This window comes from Phoenix dactylifera, unplaced genomic scaffold, assembly GCF_009389715.1.
Source record: "Phoenix dactylifera cultivar Barhee BC4 unplaced genomic scaffold, palm_55x_up_171113_PBpolish2nd_filt_p 000767F, whole genome shotgun sequence".
NCBI classification, from domain to species: Eukaryota; Viridiplantae; Streptophyta; class Magnoliopsida; order Arecales; family Arecaceae; genus Phoenix; species Phoenix dactylifera.
In genome coordinates this window covers 77689-104275 of record NW_024068138.1, presented here as the reverse complement: position 1 = coordinate 104275, position 26587 = coordinate 77689, and the positions used below count along the sequence as shown (strand labels likewise).

Genomic DNA, 26587 nt, shown 5'->3' with positions numbered 1-26587 from the left:
CTTCTCGAAAAATATGCTTGGCCTGTGACCTAGATATCTTAGAGTAGTGGGTGGTGGCAGCCGTTATCCCTCGGCTCCTTGGATAGCCGTGCTGAATTCCACTCCGTGGATGGGTAACCCCGTCATCCAGTTCGCCTTCGTGAATGGGTAACCCCGTCATCAAGTTCACGTAGGCAGCTCAAGTGGCACGTCGATTACTCATTCCATACAAATGCCCTCATAGAAATTGCATGCGAGATACCAGATCTTCCATGCACCCCAAAGATCAAACGGCAGATCGACCACTCGTATAAAAGACATTCTAGGTTTCGTCCAGGTGAGACTGTGCGCCTTCTTCGCGGATACGAAGGCGCGGGGTGGGAGCCGTGCGTTTCCTTTCCATGTCGGCAAGCTGGCGTCGCCACCAGACAAAAAATAAAACACCCTCTTTTTTCTCAATCCGACTCTCTTTGGGCTTCGGCGTTTCGGAAGCGCGTTAGGGATTTAAAGAGGAAGGAGGGAGAGAGAGAGAGAGGAGTTGTTCTCCTTTCCCCAATTCCTCCTCCTCCTCCCTCTCTCCTCCTTTGTTAGGGTTTCGTCGTCGATCGTTCTTCTCCATCGAACGCATGGCGAGGAAGCGGAAATCGGACGCGACGCGCCTCGACGAGGTGGATCGGACGCTCTACTCCACCTTCTGCAGCGCGGCCAACTCGCTCTCCCAGCTGTACACCCAGGCCATGAACCAGCAGAAAATCTCCTTCCAGGCCGGCGAGCGCCATGCGCTGGTTCGCCTCTCTCTCTCTCTCCCCCCTTCTCATCGACCGATTAATCGTTCGTTCCGAGGTTCTTTGGATGATGGATGGATAACTTTTGTTTTCCCCTGATCTGATCTGTTACTCTGAATTGCAAGATTGATTGATAGAACTTGTGCTGGCTCTTCTTGGATGGAATCTCTGTGAAATTCTTCTGTCTTTTCTTTTCTTCTTCTTTTTGAATACTTTTTGTTTGCTTCAGTCGCTTGATCGTGGTTTTTGTCTTTGACGGAGAGCAATTTCTTTTCTTTTATTTAGTGGATATGTTTGTTTGGTGATTTTCTTTATTTCATGATCTTGCCAAGTTAAGCTTTCTCCCGTTCTTTTCGAATGATTAAACAATCTGATTCTATTTCGTTCTGTTCTTACGTGAGCGAGTGAGTAGTTTCTGGAGATATTCTGTTGCTTTCTTCCTCTTCTTAGCAGTTCTTTTAATTTTTGAGTGGACACTGTAAGCTGCTGCATGGTATGCTCGTTTATTCAGTGCTTGTGGTGGGCTAGAATATAAATGAAATTTTAAGGACCTCTTAATTCGAATTTTGTCTGTAGTCTGTGGCAATTATGATAAAATTTAACCTTATAGTGGAACCGGAAGTTTCTTCTTGGTCAGATATAGAGGACGGGGGGAATCTACAGAAATCTGATGAAATCAGCAAACTGGTTGGACGCAAATTACATATCGACATTTCTCAGTGCTTAATTCCTCCCAAACAAAGAATAGCATGCTTCATTCTTGTTTGTGCCAATGCATGTGTTATGGTGTTTTGTATTTAGAGGGTAGACTGCTAAAAGGGCCTCTCTGCTTGGGTCCTTGGCCTGAGGGCTGAAACCCAAAGCGAAGGCAGGGGCTCAGAACCAAATTTTTTGAGGTGTATTGGGGCTTTTCGAGAGCTTGAGAGATTTGAGCTCTTTTATATTGGGGTTTTCTCTTCTTCTCTTTGTACTTTCTCTATCATTAGTGAAGCTTTCTCGATCGTCTCCACCTATGGATTTGGCCGTAGGCTGAACCACATAAATCTTTTCTCCTCTCTCTCTCTCTCTCTGTGTGTGTGTGTGTGTGTGTGTGTGTGTTTGATTTGCTATCTCTAGATCTAATCTGTTTACACAACATCATGGTTATATTTTGTGTCTAAGGAATAATTCCTGGCAGATTCTTTCATCCAATTACTTTTGGCTTACCATGGTGAGGTGAGTATGTAGTAGTCCATTTTTAAAACTGTCGGGGATGTCTAAGTTGGCTTTGCACCACACTGTGTCTGGTGGATGAAGGGATCTGATGTAAGAAAGGTGCAAGAAGCCTTTTGTTGAACAAATAAGGATTCCAAGAGTAAGAAAAGAGAAGGGCACCTTGGGACCCTAGGTGGTGCCTTCAGATGCATTTATATTTATGAGATAAAATCAAAAGAGAATTGAAAATAAGATAAGCTGAACCATGGAACAGATGTATTAAATACAGAATTCACCTCTTTTAAGAGAAATTTGGCTAGATTGTGAGTTTGAGGAGGAGGAAGAGTAGATATAAGAGAAGAAGAGGCTGGGACCTGAAATGTAATGAACCATGTAACTTGGACATGCATAAAAAATGTACATAAAGAGTGCGTGAGAAATTATTTAATATAAGGATGATATTTTTGATGATTCAAGATGATGGATAGGCACCCTTGGATGTGTTGGGCTCCTTACCATGAGATGAGCATCTAGATATGGCTTTTCTTGGGGAGATGATTCGGAGGTGGTAGACAAAACGGGGGAACACACCTCATTATCACGTGTGTTCATTAAGATTGAGTTAGGTTGATATCATTGTCGATGTCTTTTTTCATATTGATTGGATGTGCAACAGCTTGTGCATCTCACATCTGATATTGATTGGGTCTCTAGAAAGGAAATTTTATTTTGTTATAGTACTCCAGTTCATAAGAAAATTCTTGTTTCAGACTGAGCTCGAGTTTGCAAATGAATTCACATTTTCAATATTAGAAAGATTTTGTGCCTGCAAGCTTCTGCAATATTAACACTAGCTAACTAGAAGTTTGAGTCTGATAAGTCAACATATACCGTTGATATATGTCAGAAAAACTAAAGGAATGTCATACAAAACAATTGCTGTCACTTCCTAAAAAGCAGAAGCTTAGTTCCACATGTTCCAGGGGCATCCCTACATGCCTGTAGGCTTTTTTGTTTTGCTGTTGATTGGAAAAACCTTTACAAAAGACATATCATCTTTAGACATGCTATGCATGTTATCTTCCAGTTTAATGAGTTCCATTTTAATTATCAGAAACTTCTGATCTCAATTGTCTCAATGCTAAAGGGGCCTCTCCACTTAGGTTCTTTCGCCCGCGGGGGGGGGGGGGGGGGGGGGGGGGGGGGGGGCTGAAACCCACAGCGGGGGTTGAGGCCTTGACCCCCTTTTTTTTTGAGGTGTTCATATGCAAATAGGATTCGCCTATCCTAGGGTTTTTGGGACTACATCTTTTGTGTATTGGGCCTTTTCGAGAGCTTGAGAGATTTGGGGGCTTTTATATCGGGGTTTTCTCCTCTTCTGTTTGTACATTCTCCATCACCAGTGAAACTTTCTCAATTGTCTTCACCTTTGAATGTAGGCTGTAAGCTGAACCACATAAATCTTTTCCTCTCTCTCTAATTGCCTTGCTTTCTCTAGATTTAATCAATTTACACAGCATCATGGATCTGTTTTGTGACTAAGTAATAGCTCCTAGAAAATACTTTCATCCAATTGCTTTTTGCTTGCCATAGTGAGGTGAATATGTAGCAGCCCATTTTTAAACCTGTTGGGGATGTCTGAGCTGGATTTGCACCACATTGTGTCTGGTGGATGAAGGGATATGACGTAAGGTTGTCTCAGTTCCCATTGATAGATGTGGGGTCTCTCATGGGTTGTGCATGATTGGATCGAGTTCCGTGTTTGATTTTTATCTACAAGGATTTGTTGGAGGTAGCGAGAACTCAACTAAAGAGGCTTTTTAGAGCACTCAGTCCTAACCAAGATATGCGGAACCATTCCGAACCAGACGATTCTGCCCGTTTCGAGCCGTATCGATGGCTAATTGGTATGGTTCCGGCGTAGAAAATGGTTTGCCGCTGGAGGCGGAGAAGAAGAGAAAGAGAGAGCGAGTGGGGGAGGGAGGGAGGGAGAAGAAGCGGCGGCGAATGCCGGCAGAGGGCGCGGGAGGCTTGAGGAGGCCCAGGGGCCTCGGGAGGCTTTCAAGTCTGCGACTTTCTTCGCCGCAAAGGGACAGGATGGGATACCACCCGGATCGCCCAGCTATTTGGAGACCAACTTCCGGAGAGGATCCGATTAGTGCTAGTTTTGGGATATGCCAGCCCCGATGTGAGGGTGTGGAGCTCGACCTGCATATCCAGGGTTAGGGTGGATGATGTTTACAGCATACTCTAGAGCGAGCATCATCCAAAGGTGGATTGTGCCCGGATCTGGCACTTCGGCCTGCACCCAAGGGTGACCTTATTCCTTTGGAAGGTTGTCTGGGGCTGGCTCTCGATGTGACTCATTCTTAGTAGAAGGGGTTTGGATATTCACCCCTAGTGCCTCTTGTGCCAGGTGGTTGATTCAGTGGACTATGCCTTGTTTCAATACCATCATGCGAGGACAATCTAGGAGCTTGCCATGATTCCATTGGAGGTTTGATGTCACTCGGCGTCCTTTCTACAGGTGATCAGATGGTGGGCTATCGCTCCGCGATTCCGACAGGCGACTATTGTGGTGACCTATATGGCTTATCAGATCTGGCTAGCCAGGAATGCCTGGACGTTTGGTAAGAGTTGTCCTCCACCGAGGTTCGTTGTCAAGCGGGCCCAGCTCCAGGCGTCCGAGATTGCTTAGTCGCTACTGTTGGATGGACCTTTGATAGCTCGAGATACCTGAGGTTCTACTTCTGCTCGTGGAGCGTCTCGTACGATGTTTTTCATCTGGGAGCCCCCCACTCTCGAATTTTTTCAAGGTAAATTTCGACAGATGCGTATTGGATGGCAGAAGAAGGGGAGGTGTCGGCTATATCATCAGAGGTCCGGAGTCGAGGATGATTGCAGCTGGTGGTTTCCAGATCTTCGACACCCCGATCTCGGGGGCTGAGTTGAGGGCGGCTTAGGCTGGCTTGAGTTATGCTCGGCGGCACTGCAAACTAGAGCTGTATTACTCGAGGGCGATTCGGCGACGGTCATTGGTTGATCTAGCAGAGCGCGGGAGGGGTGGGCGACTACCACCCGTTGCTTAGGGACATCCGGGTTAGGGTTTGTGGTGGGATGGTCTTGCAGGTAAAGCATGTATATAGAGAGGCAAAGAGGCAGCGGATTGGGTGGCCTCATATGTGGTCAACCACACCCGCAAAGCATGTGTATAGAGAGGGGGTTATCCGGTGCGCTCCGGGACCTGTTATCTTTTGATTTTTTTAGCTATATCCATACTCATAATGTATGATACATCCGATTTAGCCCCAAAAAAAAGAGAAAAAGGATATGATGTAAGAAAGGTGCAAGAAGCCTTTTGTTGAAAAATTAAGGATTCCAAGAATAAGAAAAGAGAAGGGCACCTTGTTGACCCTAGGTGGTGCCTCCAATGCATTATATTTATGAGATAAAATCAGAAGAAAATTGAGATAAAATAAGGTGAACCATGGAACAGATGTATTAAATAAAGAAATTCACCTCTTTTAAGAGAAATTTGGCTAGATTGGGAGTTTGAGGAGGAGGAAGAGTATGGATAAGAGAAGAAGAGGCTGGGACCTGAAATGTAATCAATCATATAACTTGGACATGCATAGAAATGTACACAAAAAATGGGTGAGAGATTATTTTAATATAAGGGTGATATATTTTGATGATTCAAGGTGGTGGATAGAAACCCTTGGATGTGTTAGACTGTTTATTATGAGATGGGCATTTTTAGTGCCCCATCTGCAAATGGAAAAAAAAGAAAGAAAGAAAAACCCTGCTTGCTCTTGTGCTATTCAACTTCAAGGGATGCTGAGAAAGTTTTTTTCAATCTGCCTGACTAATTGAGAAGACAAGCGCTCAGGCGGCTGTAGAATTCATTTTAATAAAACAGCTCATTGAGAGACTTTGAGACCATTCCTATTTGTATATAATTAATGATGGCTCAATGTAAATTGAGAAACGCCACTGTTGATCATAAACTAAAACATGTCCAGAAACAAATAAAATCATGTGTTGGAGCTTTTTATTTTTATGCATTAAGTAGATACAAATGCAGCTGCTGTGTTAGAATGTAACTTCGAATTTAATTTGGGAGTCCGTTTCATTGTTCCGTGATCATAATTTGCACTACTTAGGCACATAAAAACTAATTGCTATTTGGTTCGGATGCTTCAAAACTATAATTCAAAGGAAGACATTCCATCATGTCATTAAAACTGTTAGTTTTGCAACTACTAAATGCACAAAGCATTTGCACAAGCATTCTTTATTCTTCATGCCTAATAGTGCGGGTATTCAAACTAAATGACCTAGTAATGGGTATGCATTAATAGAGTTAAGCCTAAGTGTCCAAATCTTTCTGTTAGGATTCTAGTTTGGTATATATGGAGATGTATGAGTGCATTTACGTAAATCATATCTATGCTGATTATACACATCTTTGAATATCTACCCTCTGAATTTATGGTGTTCTTTCTCTCCTCCTATATGCAACCATCTTACTTAACCAGATTCTTTTGATAATATGACTTCCTATCCTCTTTATGCCTTTCTTGGCTCCCATTACCAATGTTTACACTTGGATGGTTCATGCCACCACATTTATGGAGGTTCTTCCTATAATATTGCACCTGACACATCTTTAAAACTAGGGGAGCTCCCCTTGCTGGTGTCTCCATTTGAGTATCAGCATCCTATTTCAAATTGTGAACCATTGTGATGACCCATGTATGCCAGTACCAAATTCTGGAAGCCACCATTTCTTTCTTGCAGCTATCCTTGGTCAACATTAGTTATATGTTGTTTGTGAGGTTGCCAAGATTTCTCAGTTTTAGGAGGTTGTGTCCGACAGTTTGTCTGCACTTTAGCTAATCTAGGTGTGGAATTTTGACTCCCTTGTTAATATTCCATCTCCTGCAAGTGGAATTACAAAATTGAAACTTGCTTTAGTAGTTCAATCGAACAATATGTGATTCACAAGTTCATGCTTAGTAAGTTTTGATCCTATAACTAGGATGAGAATGTACTATTATCAATCACAATTTCTTGCAGTTCTGAACAGCCATTGTATTAGTTATATGTGAAGAATACCTTTCTTCGCAAACTTTTTGCTGTTGAACTTTTTAATCCTTATCATATTTGCCATCTTCATGGACTATTTATGGTCTCAATTAAGCTCCTTCAACCACAGACGTAACACTCTACCTCTCTCCATTGATGTTGTGATTATCATTGGAGATGAGTGGAAATGCACTAATAAAGCCATTCTTGTGTTTTGAAATGACAGACACTTGTGACTGTTATATTTTTCAAATGTTACAAGAAGCATAGGCCATGCGATGGTGAACCTCTGCTGGACCTTGATTTTTTTTTTCTCATGTCATTCACGTGGTCTGTCAAATTGGTGCACTATCACAAAATCTCCTCGCGATGCTATACTCCTATCATCTTCCACTGTCTTCTTAGCATCATCAGCTGAGCACCTCCTCTCATCCTTTCAGCTTTAGTTTATGCCTGTCTATATGCTGATTAGATTAATAATACATTGGCAGCTAGTCTGTTATTGACTTTGTTGTGATGGTCGATTCCCTTAATTGAGGTGATTTGTCTTTGTCCACTTCTTTGCTGACTTGCAGGTCCCTTTGATGCTGCTTTTGACTTCGCTATGGTAATTAATGTTGCTTAGGTTGCTAGCGATCTCTTTTCTATAGGCATACAAAGCATATTAAGATTACACTTCACATGCCGTCATTATTTGGCTAGGATGCTCTTTTGATTACATGCTTCCTTTGCAATCAATTTAGGGTTTCTTTGCAATTACATATTAATCTATGATTTTTTATTCCTCCTTGGCAAACTCCAAATGTAATCACCCATCATAAATACACATGTTTTCCAGGTGTCTGCTGAGTCCATTATTGAGCTTTATAAATATTCTGTTACTGAGAGAAACTATGTCCGACCTCTTTTTCCATCAAATGACTTGAATGATTGCATTTGCAGTTACATAATCACTTTTCAATAGATATACTTTGTCTTTCAGGGGACTAGTTGATTATAACAAGTCAGCAGGGATGCTGTATAGAAGACTTCTAATTTTGTGATTGTGATATATTCTGAGTAGCTTAGGTCTTCTGATGCTCTCTTATAAATTGCGTTGTGTTGTTAATTTGTGTAATATGTCTTCTTTTGTGCTTACCAAGCTCGTTGTTGGTTTTGGATTTATGCAGGAGAAGGTCTACCAATGGATCTTGAGACAGCATGAGGAAGGGTCAAGGGTGAACATAGATGATATACTTACATATATCCAGGTTTTATCACAATGATTATCATCTGACCTTGTTATTATTATCTGGCTATATTTTTCTGATTTTCGTCTTTGAGAACATGTTTTTGATTCATGGATACATACCACATATTGTGCTAAAGATATGATGCTTTTATTTGTTACTTTTTTGGGTTTTTATTTCCCTCATTTTGCTTAGATGCGTATCTAGTTTTCCAACAAAATGACACATCCCTTTTTCCCCTTTTTTTCCTCTCCTTTTGCTTGGATGCATCTTAAATTCTTCAACTAAATGCGGTACCTACTGTTTGAAAATCAGGTATCATTATTATGAACCTAGTAACCTTGTTGCAAAACTATAGGCCACTTTAGGCCATGTCAGGATTCCACATTTCTATATTCATCATCCCTGTTTGGAAGTTCATTCTTTTAATTTATATGATTTGTTATTTCCGTTGTAATTAATCTTGAGTTTGAAAGTGGTAATAATGCATGTGCAACTTGCTGCAGAAAAGAATGGAAGTTAGCACATTCTTTTTTTTTTTCTTGCATGATTTGTTCTGTATCATATGTTCTACATATGCTTTTACAATATGCAGTTACCATGTCACTAAACAGGTCTTGTTGGTGATGGTGAATTTATATATGGCAACTACTAGGGAACTTAAAGTTTGTTTTTGCAGAATGAGATGGATTATGGAGGAGAGGATGCAATAGTTTCTCCAAGATTGCAATTTCAACACCAACATCCACATCTCCAAACTGCAATGCATTTTACGAACTTGAACTCGCAACCGCCATCTGGTTTTTTTGCGCAGGGAGCAATTGGACTTGCTCCACGGCCTAGTCACTCTGATCAGGCAAAAAATTCAGTTTTCTCGAATGCTCTTTCCAGCCCCGTTCGTAGGAGTCTTCAACCCTACCATCTGGCTCAGGGAAGTGGATATTATGCAAGTGGTTGTCTTCCCACCGGAAATGGAGCTAGGAACCATGAAGCGAACACTCAGAGTCAAAGCCGGGAGCCCAATTGTCCCAGCTCTAACGACTCATCCATGGATATGCATTCTGACAGCCCGACTCATGAATCTTACTGATGACGGGCTGTTCCTAGGGCTGCCCCCATACAACATGATATCGCCGTATCCAGTTCAATAGCCTCGCTAATCCAGCATTGTGTTCTCTGATCTGCAACTCCGTGTTGGGTAGATGTGAGAGAGGGTAAGAAGAGGCGGAATATATGTTTCTCAGGTTGGGCCCTGGAGGTTTAAGTTGTTGTAGTCGTATGTTAATCCCAAGGGTGTTTCTCTTGGTCGTTTCTTTTGTTGAACCGCTTTAGGTTTCATATGCTTGTCTAGTGGTCGATATAAGTTGTCTGTGCACTTTTGGAACTCTGCTCTTAATTACATTTATATAAATAAAATATATGTTGGAACTCTCTTATTATATCATATAATAATTCACTTGGCATTTTGACCACTTGTTTTCTCTGGTGCTAGAGTAGGAATCTTGCAGGTTTGAAGTAATTTACCTGAACTTTGTGTTGCGTATAAAATTGCATCAGTCTGGTTACATTTATATCCTTAATGGGTGTGGTAAAGGTGGTGGAGGTCCATACTTCAATTCACATAGACCGTATTGTGTTCAATTTGGGCCATGGCTCTAATCATGATAGAATGATGTGTGGATGTTAATCATATCCCTTTTGTCGCCGATCGGATTGGCAGCATTTCGGCCATTTTTCTCTGTTTCTCTGTTGTAGCCTTGCAGGTTGGTTTGGTGCCTGTTGCATGCAAAATGCGACATCTTTTTTCAGAAAACCACGTGATTCAAATGGAACTCTTCGGACGAGTTTTTTGTATGCAGGTTCATTCTCGTCACAAGCAAACGCGGAGGAAAGAATGAAGATAAAGATGTGCTCTCTTTTTTATTTTCAAACTAGGTCTCATTTGATTTATAGGAAGAATTTTTTTTAATTGAAATAATTTTTGTAAAAAGTCGATGCTTGAATATTTGATGTTTGAAAGAAGTGGTTTGTACATATTTGATTAATCATGTCTGTTATGATTATGATTTTCATAGATGGAAAGATTTTATTCCGTTGCTTATGAGTATTTTTTCCTAATAAAATGCGAGAATTTTATTACTATCAGTCAAATATTTAGTTTCGGCTTTTTTTTCTTAAACCCACCAACCAAATGAATCGTTAGTTTCGGCTTAAACAGCAGCCCGCAGATAACGCTGGCTGTGACAGCGAGAGGTGAGAAAAATCGCTTGCCCTTACGTTAAGCATGGCGATTAGGGTCAAAGAAGCCGATAGACTTTCTACGAGAGAGAGTCTTGAGCAAAGGGCGGTCCACATCAGAAACAACCGGCCATTCGTCTCCAGTCCTTTGGCTCATCGGAAAGCCGGAGCACAGCAGGAAAGAGTTAGGCCTTAGGCCACGTATTCCGTTTTGAAAACCTGTTCGCCAGGGGGCCAGCACGAGGGGCGCGGGGACCTAGTTCGCAGTTTGACGGTCCTTATCAGTGGCCATGCCGTGCCTCTCCCTTTGATTTCTCTGCAGGTCTCGTCTCACTTGGAGACAACCAACCGAAAAACAGCAGCCCCACACCTCACCACCGGCGACTGCTGCGCCATTAACACCATGTGACGTGAGGTCCAGCCCGCACTGTCTGCAGGCCATGATTGGTAGCTCAACAATGCCAGACCGTGCTTCATTTGATTGGAACTTTGAATGGAGGCTCATATTGTTGCAGAGAATAATAATACAAGGATAGTCCCTCCCTAGCGTGAAAGCCGGAAATGAAACATGAAAAGGATGCCACCAAGATAGTAGTCTGGTGGTAAGGGGACGATAATTCCACTTGAGTTATCCGAGTTTGAAACGCGCGAGCGTCGATTAAATTAGGGGATCGGATGCCCTACGCCCGACTAGCTCGTTGGCGGTCATGCTTTCCTTCCACTTGTACCAAGATGGCGTTAGAGTGACGTACCCACACATGAAGGCGATGAGCCCAGTGGGGTGAGCCCACGGGTCGGAGAAGGCACGCGAAACCTGCGACTTGTATCGAATATTTTTTGGTGGAAGAGGGGCCCAATGAGGGCTGCTACGCGGGTGGACTGATCGCTCCCCTCCCCCTCCTATCTTTCACCAAAAAATAAAAAATAAAAAAAATGAAAGGATCATTGATGGCTCTGAGGGCTAACTTCTATTGTTTGAGCTAGATCGAGCTTGAAGAGAGAGATTCCTAAGGGCTAATATACTAAAGAACTTCATCCAACTAAACTAGGTATTTCAATCCACCAAATTGAAGACAATATATATGCACAATGTAGGTTCTTTTTCTTTTTATTTCTAAGATGCATCGTCAATATTAAAGTAAGTCCATCTTTAATTTCAATCATCAAAAATTTGATGGCCAAAGATCATAATATAAAAAATTAGACAACAATTTGTCTAATGGATAAAATTCATTCTTTTTCCAAAAAAACTTTTCTAGAAAAGAAAAGAACGCCTTCCTCTTGGATTCTTATTTATGATGTTCTCGAATGCATCAATATGTATTTTTGAAATTGGAATTTGTATTCGGTAGCTTTAGAATGATTATTAACTTTTTGATTGAAAATTCATGTTTCGGTCATCATTCGTTTAATTTTATTTGAAAATTTCATGCTTTTTATCATCTATTATATTTCTAGTTATAGAGATATAATTAAATAATCAACTTGACCCGAATAAAAATATTTAGGGTTAGGTCAAAATCTAGATATAATACAAGAAAACAATATAAACGCGCATCGATAGGTTCTTGATTAGTTGATACTATTCATTAAATTATACTGATATATATTTTACACCAATCTTTAGCTGTAATATAAATAAAAAATAATTATGAATCGTCAAATTTTAAAAAATTACAAAGAATTATATACTAATGTAAAATTATAGAACAATCTATACAGTAAAGCTTCAAAAATATCAAATGAATAAATTGAAGTATATTTCTTTTTGTTTCATTTATTGATTACTTTTCTGTAAAAAAAGAAGTATAGGCTATCAAGATACCATAACTTGCTTAGAATAACAAAATTTATTATAATATACTTAATTTAACAACTTTATGTGCTTTAAGTTGTGTTCTGATGGTTGAGCCTTTTTTTTTTTCTTCTTTTTTTTGAGCTATACCGGTGGTCAAGGCCTCCAGGATTTAGGATTCGAGGATACACAACCGATTTAGAATACATTTTTAGGAAAAAAATGCACCCACACCTCAATGACTTGTGTGACACACGTCACTTTCGTAATAGGTGATGAAGAAGACATGGATGGGAAAGAGGGTAGGAAGAGAAAAGAGAATATAAAATAAGAACTAGTTTTCATTAAATAAAAAATGGCCCCAGCATGTAATTCCAAAACATAGCCAGGTTCTACTAAAAATGTGGTTCCCAACATCTCTAATCATAAAACGTGAGAGAGGAGAATATGTAGGGATTAAACATGCTCTTTCCTTCTAAAATTTTCATTCTAAACAAGCCCTCTTTCTTTCTCTTATCACAAAAATATCATTTATAAGTGATTTATTATATTCAATAAAAACAAAATGAACAACTGTTACGTTTCAATGGGTGGGATAGAATAAGACAGTCCAAGTCACAAAGGCAAAAAAAATGTTATGAGCAGGAAGACTATTTTTAAATTTTTTTCTATCCATGTATTAAAAATGTTAGTATATTGGAAAAAAAAATCATCCCAATCAAAAAAAAAAAATATTGTTGATGTCTGATTTTTCTCCTTGATTTCACCACTGATAGCGAATACCATGATTGGTATTACTCACCAGGGATGCATCCAAAGGAATAGTTGCTTCCTACGTGTGTCCACTGTTCATCTACACTCTTTTGTACATGATAAGAACCAGGAGAAAAACAGGGCAAGTAGTCCCACATCCCTCAAAAGACACTCAAGTGTGCAATCCCTCTCCAACCCAAATCCCTTTACACACTCACTCTCTCTCTCTCTCTCTCATATATGATATATCTCGCTCTCTCAGACAACACACCTCACCATCATCATTGAAAGGGTGGGTCTCTTCCCCACTCTATTTTGTCTTCTCCTCCCCATTATTGCCTACCATCGGCCTCTCACGTGCGTTCTCCGGGGAAGCCGAAAAGGAGCCGGTAAATCTAAAGTTAGATGCGCCGTCGATCTAACGGCCCTTCTCGACCCCTTCCGTAGATACGCATACAAACCCAAGTGTACCTCTCCCAATCGATCCCTTAGATCGGTGGGCCCTCCCCTTCATCCATCGGACGGCAGAGATCGCTGCCGATTGGTCAAACCCCGCGTGGGGCCCGCACTACGTGCGCCACGTCACGGTCAGCAGACAGCCGCACGTGTCCGTCCCGGCTCTGGGTCCCACTTCCCCCTTATCAATCTCTCTTGAGTCTCGCCGTGCCCGTTTAGACATTGAAAAGACTGAATATTGAGGCACCGGTAATCTCGCCCCATTCCATGGTTTTCTAACCCTCCGCCGATTTCTGGGGTTTGGATTTACTCTCGTGGTCCAATTCCTGCGTCTCTTCGTTCGGTATGTTAGGCCTGGAGCGTGAGACAAGTGGGGCCTACCACGCCATCTCGTGGTCCATCTACATTTATTGCACGGGTGTGTGGCCGCAACTTGCCGTAGGCTACTATGTCGCCCCCGTTCGGTTTCCCCCAACAGAAATGCTTTCGCCTATAATTTCTATAAACAAATATCGCCCAAAAATTTACCAAGGAGTGGCTTCTTTTAAAACCCTGGGGAGCGTATTGGGGCAGTATACTTAGCTCTGCGCTTCGTCCTTTTCACGCTATGAATCATTTTTTGGATTTTTTTTAAATCCTCCGCTTTGCCTCCTTTTCCTGCTACCTCTTCCGCTATGACCCAAATATCACCGTCCATCATGCACAAGATCGACAATTGAACGGTTTTGATCGTCAGGTAAATAGACGACCGAGATCGATTCTCCACCGACTCCCCGAGATCTCGTATGATGCTGACAGCTCATTACATGTCTTAGACCGAGGCAGACTTCACCTACGCGTTCGATTTCACGCAGGGTAAAAAAAAGTAATAAAAACATAAATGTCCACTGTATTTTTTTTTTTACAGTGGAATTACTCCAGATGACCAAAATGCCCTCCTCCAGAGGAAGCAGCTCCGGCATCGGAAACGAGAGCGACTATGACCAAGTACGAAGTTTATGCAGCAGACCGAGGGCATGTCTGTCATCTAAATCGAAATACCGTAGGATCTGGACCTCGAGCGTTGGGTCGGATCTTACGCGAAGAAGCCAAAACCCTTTCCGTAGACACGAAGCCACCGCCTGGAGCCTGCGGCCATCCCTGTCCCTCGTAAAATGACCAAAATACCATCCAAATTGCCCCTAGTCCCCTCTATAAATATAAAATAATCCCAATATCTAGGGGTATTTCCGGTACAGGGAACCGTAAACGGGAGGTTCGGAACCACGTGACTCCACCTCGAGCAGAGCGCTCTCCACGTTGCGAATCTCGGCCAGATTCCCCTCCATCGATGCCGTCCGATCGGCGGACTCCCGTCAAAGATCCGAACGTGGGAATAAAACTAAGTTATCCTAATAGTTAAGTAATTAAGTTTAAAAAGCGGTAATTAGCTGGGCACATGGCCTGTGGGCCCCACCACAACCCTGTCCGGCCTGTTCCTCCTCCGTTCTTCCTCGATAAATAACCGGTCCTCCTCCCCGCCCCTAACCTTTTGACTCCCCTCGCCACCCCGAGCCTCTCTAATGACGGAACTCAAACTCTAGAAACCCTTGCTACCGCCATGAGTGAAAGAGAAGGAGACCTCGACGGCGCATCCATGGAGTTCCTCCCTCTTCTGCTTCTACTATTACTACTCTTCTTAGGGCTTGGATCGAGCGAGGCCGGGGACTTGGAGCTTCTGATGTCCTTCAAGAGATCGCTCCCCAATCCTCAGGTCCTCCAAAACTGGGACCCGAGCCAGACCCCTTGCTCATTCGCCGGCGTCAACTGCAAGGCTGGTCGCGTAGCCGGCGTCGCCCTCCAGAGCCTCGTCCTCAGCGTCGACTTCCGCTCCGTTTCCTCTTATCTCTTGACCCTCGGGAGTCTCGAGAGTCTGTCCCTCCGCTCCGTTAACCTCACTGGAAATATCTCGGCGGCGGCGTCCCGGTGTGGCAGCCAACTCGCCGTGCTGGACCTCGCGGGTAATGGCCTCAGGGGGGCGGTGGTTGATGTTTTTAACCTCGCCGCTGCCTGCTCGGGGCTGAGATCCCTCAATCTCTCCGGCAACTCCTTTGGGATCCCTCCCGCCGGGAAAAGCCCTTCCGGTGGGTTCTCGGTGGAGGTCCTCGACCTCTCATACAACAAGATCTCCGGTGAGGCCGACTTACGGTGGTTGCTCTCCAGCCTCGGCCTCGTCCGGCGGCTGGACTTGACCGGAAACCGGCTCACCGGCAGGATCCCGGCGATGACCGACTGCTCCGGTCTTCAACACCTGGACCTGTCGGCGAACCAGCTCGCCGGCGTGATAGGGGCGGGAGTCTTCGGCGGGTGCCGGAGTTTGCGCTACCTGAACCTCTCTGCCAACCACTTCACCGGCCCTCTTCCCTCCGACCTCTCTTCGTGCTCTTCCTTGGCCTCCCTTTCCCTCTCCAGCAACAACTTCTCCGGCGAGTTCCCCTTCAAGACCCTAGTCTCTTCGATGCCGAAACTCGAGATTCTCGAGCTCTCGTTCAACAACTTCTCTGGGCCCCTCCCGGACGCGGTCTCGAAGCTCTCGATGCTCGAGCTGCTCGACCTCAGCTCCAATGGCTTCTCCGGGTCGATCCCCACGGCTCTCTGCCAAAGCCAGGAAAGTAGCTTGAAAGAGCTCTACCTTCAGAACAACCAGTTCACCGGTCGCATTCCGGAGTCCCTCAGCAACTGCTCCAAATTGGTGTCGCTGGACCTCAGCTTCAATTACCTCAGCGGATTCATTCCCGCCACTCTGGGCTCTCTGTCTTCGCTCCGCGATCTCATCATGTGGCAGAATCTGCTCGAGGGCGAGATCCCGCCTCAGCTGTCCAACATCCGGAGCCTGGAGAACCTCATCCTCGACAATAATGGGTTGACAGGATCCATCCCGGCCGGCCTCAGCAACTGCACGGATTTGAACTGGATCTCGCTGTCGAGCAACCACCTGAGCGGCCCGATCCCCTCCTGGATCGGCCGGCTCGGCAGCCTCGCCATCCTCAAGCTCGGGAACAATTCTTTCTCCGGCCCGATCCCGCCGGAGCTCGGGGACTGCAAGAGCTTGATTTGGTTGGACCTCAACAACAACCAGCTCAACGGGACCATCCCGCCGGCCCTCGCCAGGCAGTCGGGCAACATCGCCGTCGGCTTGGTCACCGGGAAGCGGTACGTGTACCTGAGGAACGACGGGAGCAGCGAGTGCCGCGGGTCCGGGAACCTGCTGGAGTTCGCCGGAATACGGCCGGAGGATCTGAACCGGCTGCCGAGCCGGCGGTTCTGCAACTTCACCCGGGTTTACATGGGGAGCACTCAGTACACTTTCAACAACAATGGCTCGATGATCTTCCTCGATCTCTCTAACAACCAGCTGGTCGGCGTCATCCCGAGGGAGCTCGGGAGCATGTACTACCTCATGATCTTGAACCTGGGCCACAATATGCTCTCCGGACCGATCCCATCGGACCTGGGCAACCTGCGCTTTGTTGGTGTCCTGGATCTTTCTCATAATGCCCTCGAAGGTCCGATCCCGTCTTCCTTCTCCGGCCTCTCCATGCTGTCCGAGATCGACCTCTCCAATAACAAGCTCAATGGGACCATCCCTGTGCTGGGGCAGCTGGCCACCTTCCCGCGGTACCGGTATGAGAACAACTCCGGCCTCTGCGGCTTCCCTCTCCCATCTTGTGGACAGAGTGCTAATGGCACTGCGAGCAGCCAGCATCAGAGGCCTCGCGGTGGGCGGGGCTCCCTCGCTGGGAGCGTCGCAATGGGATTGCTCTTCTCCCTTTTCTGCATTTTTGGTGCGATCATCATTGCGGTGGAGACCAGGAAGAGGAAGAGGAGGAAGAAAGAAAACGGCAACAGCTCGCTCGATTTCTACATCAGTGACAGCCGATCTCAATCTGGCCCTGCCAACTCCAACTGGAAGCTGACAGCCACGGAGGCCCTGAGCATCAACCTTGCCACATTCGAGAAGCCTCTTCGCAAGCTCACGTTCGCCGATCTCCTTGAGGCGACCAACGGCTTCCACGACGACAGCCTGATTGGCTCCGGTGGATTTGGGGATGTCTACAAAGCCCAGCTTAAGGATGGCAGCGTTGTTGCCATCAAGAAGCTGATTCATGTCAGCGGGCAAGGCGACCGGGAGTTCATGGCCGAGATGGAGACCATTGGAAAGATCAAGCACCGCAACCTGGTTCCTTTACTGGGCTACTGCAAGGTTGGAGAAGAGCGGCTTTTGGTCTATGAATACATGAAGTATGGAAGTCTGGAGGACGTCTTGCACGACCGGAAGAAGGCCGGGATCAAGCTAAATTGGGCGGCGAGAAGAAAGATTGCGGTCGGGGCAGCGAGAGGTCTGGCATTCCTCCACCACAGCTGCATTCCCCACATAATTCACAGAGATATGAAGTCGAGCAACGTCCTTCTTGACGAGAACTTTGAAGCCAGGGTGTCGGATTTCGGAATGGCGAGGCTTATGAGCGCAATGGACACACATTTGAGCGTCTCCACACTTGCAGGCACACCGGGTTACGTCCCACCGGAGTACTACCAGAGCTTCCGGTGCACCACCAAAGGGGATGTATATAGCTATGGTGTGGTCTTGCTTGAGCTGCTCACAGGGAGGCAGCCAACAGACTCATCAGACTTTGGGGATAATAACTTGGTCGGGTGGGTGAAGCAGCACTCCAAGCTTCGAATCAGCGATGTCTTCGATCCAGAACTGCTGAAGGAGGACCCTAATCTGGAGCTGGAGCTCTTAGAGCACCTTAAGATTGCCTGTGTCTGCTTGGATGACAGGCCATTACGGCGCCCCACGATGCTAAAAGTGATGGCGATGTTCAAGGAGATTCAAGCTGGCTCAACAGTGGATTCCTCAAACTCGGCTCCTCCAGCTTCGGTTGATGGGAGTTTTGGGGTGGTCGATATGAGCCTGAAGGAAGGCAAAGAGGAGAAGGATTAAAGAGGGGGTGGAATAACAATGGCAGAATTCTTTTCAGAGAAGGGAGGCAATGGAATCAATTAAGCCTCCCATATCTGCGTTTCAGCCATCATTTCTCACCATTTCAGTGGTATGAGAAAAAATTTTCCTGTAGCGTCATCGGTGAATGTATTATATCGACTATAAAAACCCATGTTTTTGTTCTTTTTCCTTTTTCATACGTCGCTTATAGTTATCATGTATTGTACATAAAAAGTGATTTTTCTTCAAATTCCAATTCCATGTTTAGAAATAATTGAATGCTCTTCCATGACCAAATTTCTGAAATCCTCCTTGTGTTTGTGGTTCGAAGCATACCTCTTAATATAGATCGATCGGATGCTTAAGATATGTATGCGTCTTCCATTCTCGTTAAGAAAGCTATAATTAATTCTTATAAAGTCAATTCGAATTTATACCTAGTGTTTGTGCTACAAAATTGCTTAGAAGCTTCAACTCATTTACGAGTGCTCTGCTAAACATCCTTCTATATGAAGCGCTCCTCTTGCCATTTGACTACTCTTTCCCGTATGTTTCCTTTCCATCAGAGAACAAGCTCCTAGCTTTGTCTAAACTCCAACTACTTCAATCCAAATCCCAGAAAGCATCAAGGAGGATATGTTTCAGAACTCTGTAGGGAAACCAGCAGCAAGACTGCCATGGTCCACAAAGGGAGGGCATCATCTTGGCCAGCAGGTGGGGATGCAAAGCTTAGAACTTATGCACTGCTTTTCCATTTGATGCAGAACAGCTAATCTGCTCCCACTCATGGCTGGCTCATCTTTATTCAGCCTTTTAACGGGTCAAATGTTCTCTCATTACTTTTGTCATCTTACGCAATTTCTTACATGTAGCGTGATTCCAAAGCTTATTATACACGGTTTTCTAATTAGAGCAAGCTCTACTCCATCTTCTCGTGCATGGTTGTGTGCTGTTTAGAACTTCCTGGCATCTTGAATATTTAACTAATGTTAAAAAATCTAAGCAAATCTGCAGTTCATTATGCAAAGAATGGAGATGCATTCAAGGAGATTTGTCATAATATTAGAATGGGTGGATCGCTTTAAAGTAAGTGCCTCTGGAGTTGTTTAATCACCACTTGCCTTTCATGCTGCAGCTGCATGCATGCGGATATTAAGCAGTAAAGTGGGGTTTTTGTGCACCAAAAAAGTGACATGGATTCCGAAACAGAGATGGATCTCTGTATTTCATTGCATAAGAGCAGTTAAAATAACCCCTCCAGATTTACTCTCCGAGATGGATATGGGTTACTTCAGTTAAGTCCTTGGCAAAGAATGGGCTAAAATTTCTTTTGTTGGTCAAAAATAAACTTATCTCCATAAAAGTTGAGAGTAAATTTTTGAGAGAGAAATTTTTGATTTCTTTTTTTTTTTTTTTTTTTTGCTTAAAAAAAGGGGTAGGAGGGAGGAAGGGACAAGCCTACCCCCGCGTAGCAGCCCCCAAATTTTTGATTTCTTTGAGGAGAAAAATGCTGTGAAGAAAATGAAATACCAATTAGAGGTGGTAACAAGAGCATTGCAGAAGCTGGTCTTGCAGATAGAAATCTTGATGCTTATGATGACTATAGCTCTATAATTGAGGGCTTTTAGGAAAGTAGGTGGCTTGCAATTGAAACAGTTTCTACTTTCTTGAGACATCTTTGGGAATAGTTGTATAAAAAGATGGCACCATGGGAGGCCACTGAATAATGAGTAGCTAAAGATCTGCTATTTCAAAATAGTGCCATAATGTTGTGGACCCTGAGAAGCCTGTTGGTGCTCTGAGCCCTCCATTATCCATGTGAGAAAGGGGACATATAGGCCATTTTGGGACAATTTATTGAGCCCCCACTGGATGGCTAACAATAATACATTGGGTGATGGTATTATGTGTTGATGTGCAGCATGAACAAAAGAAGCCATGGGGAAAGCCATAGAGTGCTTCTTTAGACCATAGAATATAGAGATTCCGTCAGATCCCCTTCAAGGATTTTGCTCGCATGTGTTTCTCTCAAGACATTATAATGATGCAAATCTACGTAACCATGATGAGCTCCTTATTATGCTTGGCTCCTCCCCTTCTTTTTCAGTTGAGAAGCTTAAAATCATTCATACTAGAACGGATCGAAAGGCATGATGGCATGTGTGAGGACCCGTGCGGGCGTGTGTTTAGTCCCACATCGATTATTCGCTGGGTAGATCTTGGGTACTTATACAGGATCAAGGAACCCAAATAATACCTTCCAGCTAGTCATTTTGGGTGAGGTCCTGGGTTGTTACAGCATGAGCTGGAAAAATACGTCTATAAACATCGAGAAAAATTAAATAAAATACTTAAAAAGTATTAGCTTGCTGGTTTAAATTTATAGACAGTTGATACGCTATTCCATTCTATAGGATGGTAACACTACAAGAACTTCTGGCATTGCTGATATTTTTTAAATCATCAGTCGATACAAAAAAGTGCTGCGTGACCGAACTCTGGTATTTTCTAAAGCATTGCAAAAGCATCAGCAGTATGACCATGAGAAAATAATTTTATGACGCTTTTAGTTCGCATCATGAGCTGAGAAAAACGACGTTTTTATGCGTCGTTAATCGACGAAGAGCACCAGCACTAAAGCGTCTCTAATTAACAACAATTATTTGCGTTGCTAATTAACAATGCAAATTAGCATCACTAATTATCAATTGATGATGCTTATTTGCATCGTTTGTGTATCTTGTAATGACACTTTAAAGTATCGTTAACTTGGCAATGCTTTGTAACATTGTAAGTATAAACTATTTTTTAAAATTTATTTTAAAAAATTAAAAAAATCTGTATACATACATATATATATATATATATATATATATATATATATATATATATATATATATATATATATATATATATATATATATATACCAAACACATATATATCAGAAGTCATATAATAACACGTGTATCATATGTCAAAATAGCAAATATTTATATGATTACATTTACGCTGTCAAATATGATTGAATGTCTATTGCAACTTGATGTGTTTCAAAAAATTTAAAAATATAAACATATAAAACTCCTAAAAAAAAGTCTAAGGGCTATCAGTGGTCCATTGCTGGAAGTATTATAAATCTATAAAAAAAGATAGAAACTTTAGAAGTTAAAAATACAAAAATTATAAGATATTATAATTTATTAAGCTCATACAAAAATATATATAATAATTATGTAAAATATTTAAATAGATATAGTTATTTACTTGAGGAGGAACAAACTTCTGGAATAACGATTTAAACTGGTCAATATGAACCCTCAGAAATTGTATCTCTATTTGTTAGCTCTGCCTCATCTTCTTTATCTCTGTCTCCAACCTACGACGTCTGCATCGTAAATTTTGGCATTGTAGACAACTTACCAACACTTCTTCCTAGCATCGGCAAATAACAATCGGGGTTAGCTCTTCTTTCTACAAGTTGAACTAATTGATAACACCATTACAAGTAGTAAGTTTTAACCTCCCCGAATGGTCAAAGAATCATTGTTAGGCATTCGTGTTTTGGCTTTAGATAACCTAAGAAAATGTTCGATGAACGAAAGAGTCAAGTATTTGTAAGCCTCAAACAAGAGCAAGTTGAATGAACCAGGAACTCATCTTGATAAGCTACTAGTTACTTTTTATAGTACTCTTGATACTAATGTATATATGATTGTTCTTTTCTACTTTTCAATTTGAACGTGAGCACAAGATGCAGAAAGATGACTACATTAATCTACTCACGGTAAGGTCAGCATACACCCATCCATAGCTTTCGGAGTTCCCAGTGGGGGAGGCAACATGGGCCTCATGACAGCAGGGGGTTTTCCCCGGCCTTCCCTTCAGCGTCTTCTTCACGTAAAATACTGTTTCCAGGCAATCTTGGATCTTTGCCTTTTTCTAATGGAAGCAATGTATATTTCAGTCCTTTTCGAGTACTTCATGTATTGTATTCCGCATGTTTGTGGTGCTGCACAAAAATTGAAAAAAAAATAAATTAGGGGAAGAACTGTGTACGTGCTTTCAAACATTCAGCTAAATTATTCTGCAGCTTGTTGACTGAAGTAATAATTGCTTGCTTTTTTTCTTTAATCATTTCTGAAACTTTTCTTTTCTTTTCTTTTCTTTTCTAACAATGGACAAGAACGTCGTGAATAACATTGTCTTTTATATATTGTCAGTACATATATATATCTATCATTCATCCAGGAAGAACAAGGATAGATTGTTAACTTGCATATATTAGCAGTTGGTTATTTGGTGTTCGGTTATACTACCCAAAGATTAAATGCAAGATGAGTTAATACAGTCGAACTGTTATATAATTGGTAATACTACTTCTGGTTGAGAAGAGGAGACAAAGGATCGATGAAAAGAAATTTAAGGACTATTGAGAAGTTGAAATTTGGATATTATGAAATCACTCTACAATTTGATCACGGGTATGTATCCATTCATGGATGGCGATGGAGGATCTCACCTTGTTCTAGGTAAATGACTGACCAGCTGCCAGTATGTACTATTTGCATTCATGTTATGACAAGCTATCCTGGTAGGAATAATCAGTCAAAACCTGGGTAAATAACCTTACGTTTGTATGAAATGCTATCTTTGTCATCTGTTATCTTTCAGATTGTGTGGAGCATATAAGCTCCCATATATGGCCATATCTTTCACTTCAGGCCAGCTAGTTTCCGGAGACATATCTTCAACGAGTTCATGGAATGAGGTAGGTCAGGGACATTTAATTGACTGTATTAATTGCTTTGAAGAAGGTCTTGCCATATATCTCTGTCATGACAGGCTAACTCCAACAGTGCAATATAATGCACGCTTGCGCATGAACGTGCTGCTAGTGATGCATGTCTCGCACAAGGCTTACAAGCACCCAGCACGACAAAAATTGATCTAAATGTATATGCTCGAGAGTCAGGGTGTCTCTTTCGCCAAAAAGGATTCATCTTTCTTATACAAATGGATTAAAGAAGGAGTTTGTAGTGCTTTGAGTTCTATGATTTGCGTAAATTAAAGAAAGAAGATGAATCTTTCTCTTGTGTGAAACATGCAACCCTGATCCTACGTTAGATATGCCTGTAGATGCTCTAAAAACTTAGCATCATGTTGTACATTATATATTGGAACTTGTTATATAGTTTTCTTCGAGTTTCAATGATTGAATTTTTTTTCCTATGTACATCAGCGACTCATACATAACGAGTATAAATACAGTCTAAAGAGCCCGACAATAAAATGCACTGCAATGGAGCTAAAACAGAAAGTATGGTTCTCTCATATAAAACTTCCGAATTGATGAGCAGCATAAGTTTCAATCTGCCGCACTGTTGGCTTCTCTGAATGGCTCGAGAAGCGCAATAGGTAGGCCAGATAACCAAATCAGTCGCGGATAATATGGCAGAAGATGGGGCCCATTCGATAGCCCATGCCAGCTACCCTTGATAGGTGGGACCCACGTCCGGGAGGTGGGTCGGTTCAATAACTCAGGAAATCGTATTGTGCGAAGCCTAGTACGCACCCCTACCAGCTTTGCATGGAGCTCATGCTCCACACGTGTATAGCAGATGGGCACGCATGTTCATGCACGTGTGGAGGCTCGTGGGGGCAGGTACCGCGCCGTGGGGGGCTGAGTGCCCACGTGCATCGGGACGTCTCCGCTTCTCTCGTCGGGGGGTGGCGAGCCGTCTCGGCTGCCCACTGATAGTCTTGCAATAGCAGGTTAGCCCAATGGTTTTGTTGTTATTTATTATAATAGATATTATGTCATTTTTAAATAAATCTACCGCAGAATATAATAGTGGAAATCAACTCTTTTTATCTTTATCAAAGTAACGTTGTGCAATGCTACCATCTTCAAATTCTGTTCCTCATCTAATATGGTGAGAGAGGATTGGGGTGATTCACACGAGATCGATGAATCATTTCGCATCACATTCGGATGGTAAATAGAATTGCAAAGCTGTTAAATTTTATTTTGATCATGTTTAGCTGTGATACGAAATAACAGCGTCATGTAGATTTGGAAAAGGCACCTTATCTAATATGGTGAGAGAGGATTAGGATGATTCATAAAAGATCGATGAATCATTTTGCATTACACCAATACTATATTTGGATGGTAAATAGAATTGTAAGGCTGTTCAATCTTACTTTGATTATGTTTAGTTGTGACAAAAAACAATAGCATTGGCACCTTATCTAATATGGTGAGAGAGGATTAGGATGATTCATAAAAGATCAATGAAACATTTTGCATCATACCAACACAGTATTTGGATGGTAAATAGAATTGCGAGGCTGCTCAATCTTACTTTGATTATGTTTAGTTGTGACAAAAAAAATAACAACATCATGTAGATTTGGTGGTGGCACCCATTTTTGCAAATTAGGAGAAATCAGGATTGGAATACTCTACTTAAGTTATCTCTACCATATATAACTTTCAAAAACATTATTTATGAGAATTGAATTAGACTACCCCTTGGGGTAGCAACAGTAGTAGCAGTATTATTAAGGGTGGTGGGCGGTAGCATCAATGGATCATGATTGAGATAAATATATAATAAGATGTGGTTGTTCCCCGGAGTCCCGTCACCTTCCACTTTCCACGGGCTCCACTGTCACGCATTTGGATTAAACTAGAGCGAGAAGTGGGGGGTGGCAACGCGCGTTTCACGAGCGGCCACGTGGTCGATCCCGGTTGGTGGGGTCCACGGCATCGCCCCCTCGAGGGGGTCTCCTTTTTTTTTTTTTTTTATCTGCTTACAATGCGTCGTTAAGGCAACGCAATTATTGCTATTATTAGCTGGTCGTAGGGCTCACGTGGGCGTTGTCTTAATGCTCTCTCTTGACAGAGGCTTGGAGGCTGGAATCTGATCCCCAGTAGCCCCAAAACTGGTACATGTCACGTCATCATAATAGAATAATAGTAATTGTTTGAACATTTAATTTTGATAGAATTTATTTGGGAAAAAAATTTTGCACTTTTACGTGAAAGCATTAGATTTTTTTTTTAACCCGTATTCTTTGATTGATCGGATGGATCTTATTGTTGTATTACGCGTACATAAAAAAAAAAAAAAAAGAAGATGTCATAATCCGAGTGCTGAGTAATATAGAAGGAGACTAAATTAACTGCCCTATTCATTGTTTGGTAGTAATCTAAAAGGCACCATAGTAAAGACACTATAATTTCCCGTCAATTTGCGAATATTCTGCAGCAGCTATCCGCTCTAATTATAGTAATATAGAAAGAAACATTTTCTCATGAATTCAATAGTAAAATATATTTTATATAATATTTATATTTAAGAGTAAAATAAAATATGCCTAATAATAAAAAGATAATATTATTTGGAATTTTTTTGAGGGAGAATAGGTTTGAGTTTAAATGATAACAGTTAATACGAGTCAAAATTTACCATGCATGTAAAAGGCATGATTCTGAGTGTAAATCAATAAAAGAAATTAGTATTTAGATGATTTGATAGATACATCTTAGTGTTAAGAGCCGACTTTTCCTTAATTTTTGCCCCCCAAAATAAGAACCAGGTAAAAGCTAATTTTTAATGAGAACAACTAAAATAATAAGAAAAGAAATAAGAATCCTTATTTATCAATAAAATGTGAGATGTTTTAATTAGATGGATGGCCCTACAACATTATAGTGTCTGGAATCAATATTAAAGTTAGATAGACAATAAAACCATCATATAATTATTGTTATTTCTGTTATACGGTGATGATTGTTAAAATAAAATTATGGTTAAGTTAAAGCCATTATTAATAATTTTTAGTATAATATTATATCACAAGGGCTCTACACTCATTCTAGCAGCTAATGTTACAACATTACTTAGATCACAATTTTAAATCTTTATTTTTACATTATTTCAAAATATTTTGGTAGAGTGCATTACATGATGTGGTGAGCTCCCTGATTCTCTGGTGGTAAGTGAGATGGTGCTTCGGTGGTTCAAATTAGAAGAAATTATATCATACACCATATGTTAGTTAATCAGTTTATCT

The 26587-nt window shown here is 42.2% G+C and overlaps 2 protein-coding genes across 2 annotated transcripts; both read left to right on the top strand.

Annotated features, from left to right (window-relative positions):
- Positions 1-429: 429 nt before the first annotated feature.
- On the top strand, positions 430-9719 carry LOC103696971. The gene is made up of 3 exons (XM_039120266.1): positions 430-764; positions 8216-8296; positions 8955-9719. The coding sequence occupies exons 1-3, from the start codon at positions 606-608 to the stop codon at positions 9363-9365; spliced, it is 651 nt and encodes a 216-aa protein (XP_038976194.1). The 5' UTR covers positions 430-605; the 3' UTR covers positions 9366-9719.
- Positions 9720-15048: 5329 nt separating this feature from the next.
- LOC103696970 (brassinosteroid LRR receptor kinase BRI1-like) lies at positions 15049-18785 on the top strand. The gene has a single exon (XM_008778713.3). It carries the CDS (start codon positions 15118-15120, stop codon positions 18502-18504), a length of 3387 nt encoding a protein of 1128 aa, XP_008776935.1. The 5' UTR covers positions 15049-15117; the 3' UTR covers positions 18505-18785.
- The last annotated feature ends 7802 nt before the right edge of the window (positions 18786-26587 follow it).

Excerpts from the sequence above, each read along its gene's own strand:
- LOC103696970 (XM_008778713.3), top strand. The coding sequence starts at position 15,118 with ATGAGTGAAAGAGAAGGAGACCTCGACGGCGCATCCATGGAGTTCCTC.
- LOC103696971 (XM_039120266.1), top strand. The coding sequence starts at position 606 with ATGGCGAGGAAGCGGAAATCGGACGCGACGCGCCTCGACGAGGTGGAT. Across the intron at positions 765-8,215 it reads CCGGCGAGCGCCATGCGCTG|GAGAAGGTCTACCAATGGAT; the intron begins GTTCGCCTCTCT and ends GGATTTATGCAG. Across the intron at positions 8,297-8,954 it reads ATATACTTACATATATCCAG|AATGAGATGGATTATGGAGG; the intron begins GTTTTATCACAA and ends TTGTTTTTGCAG.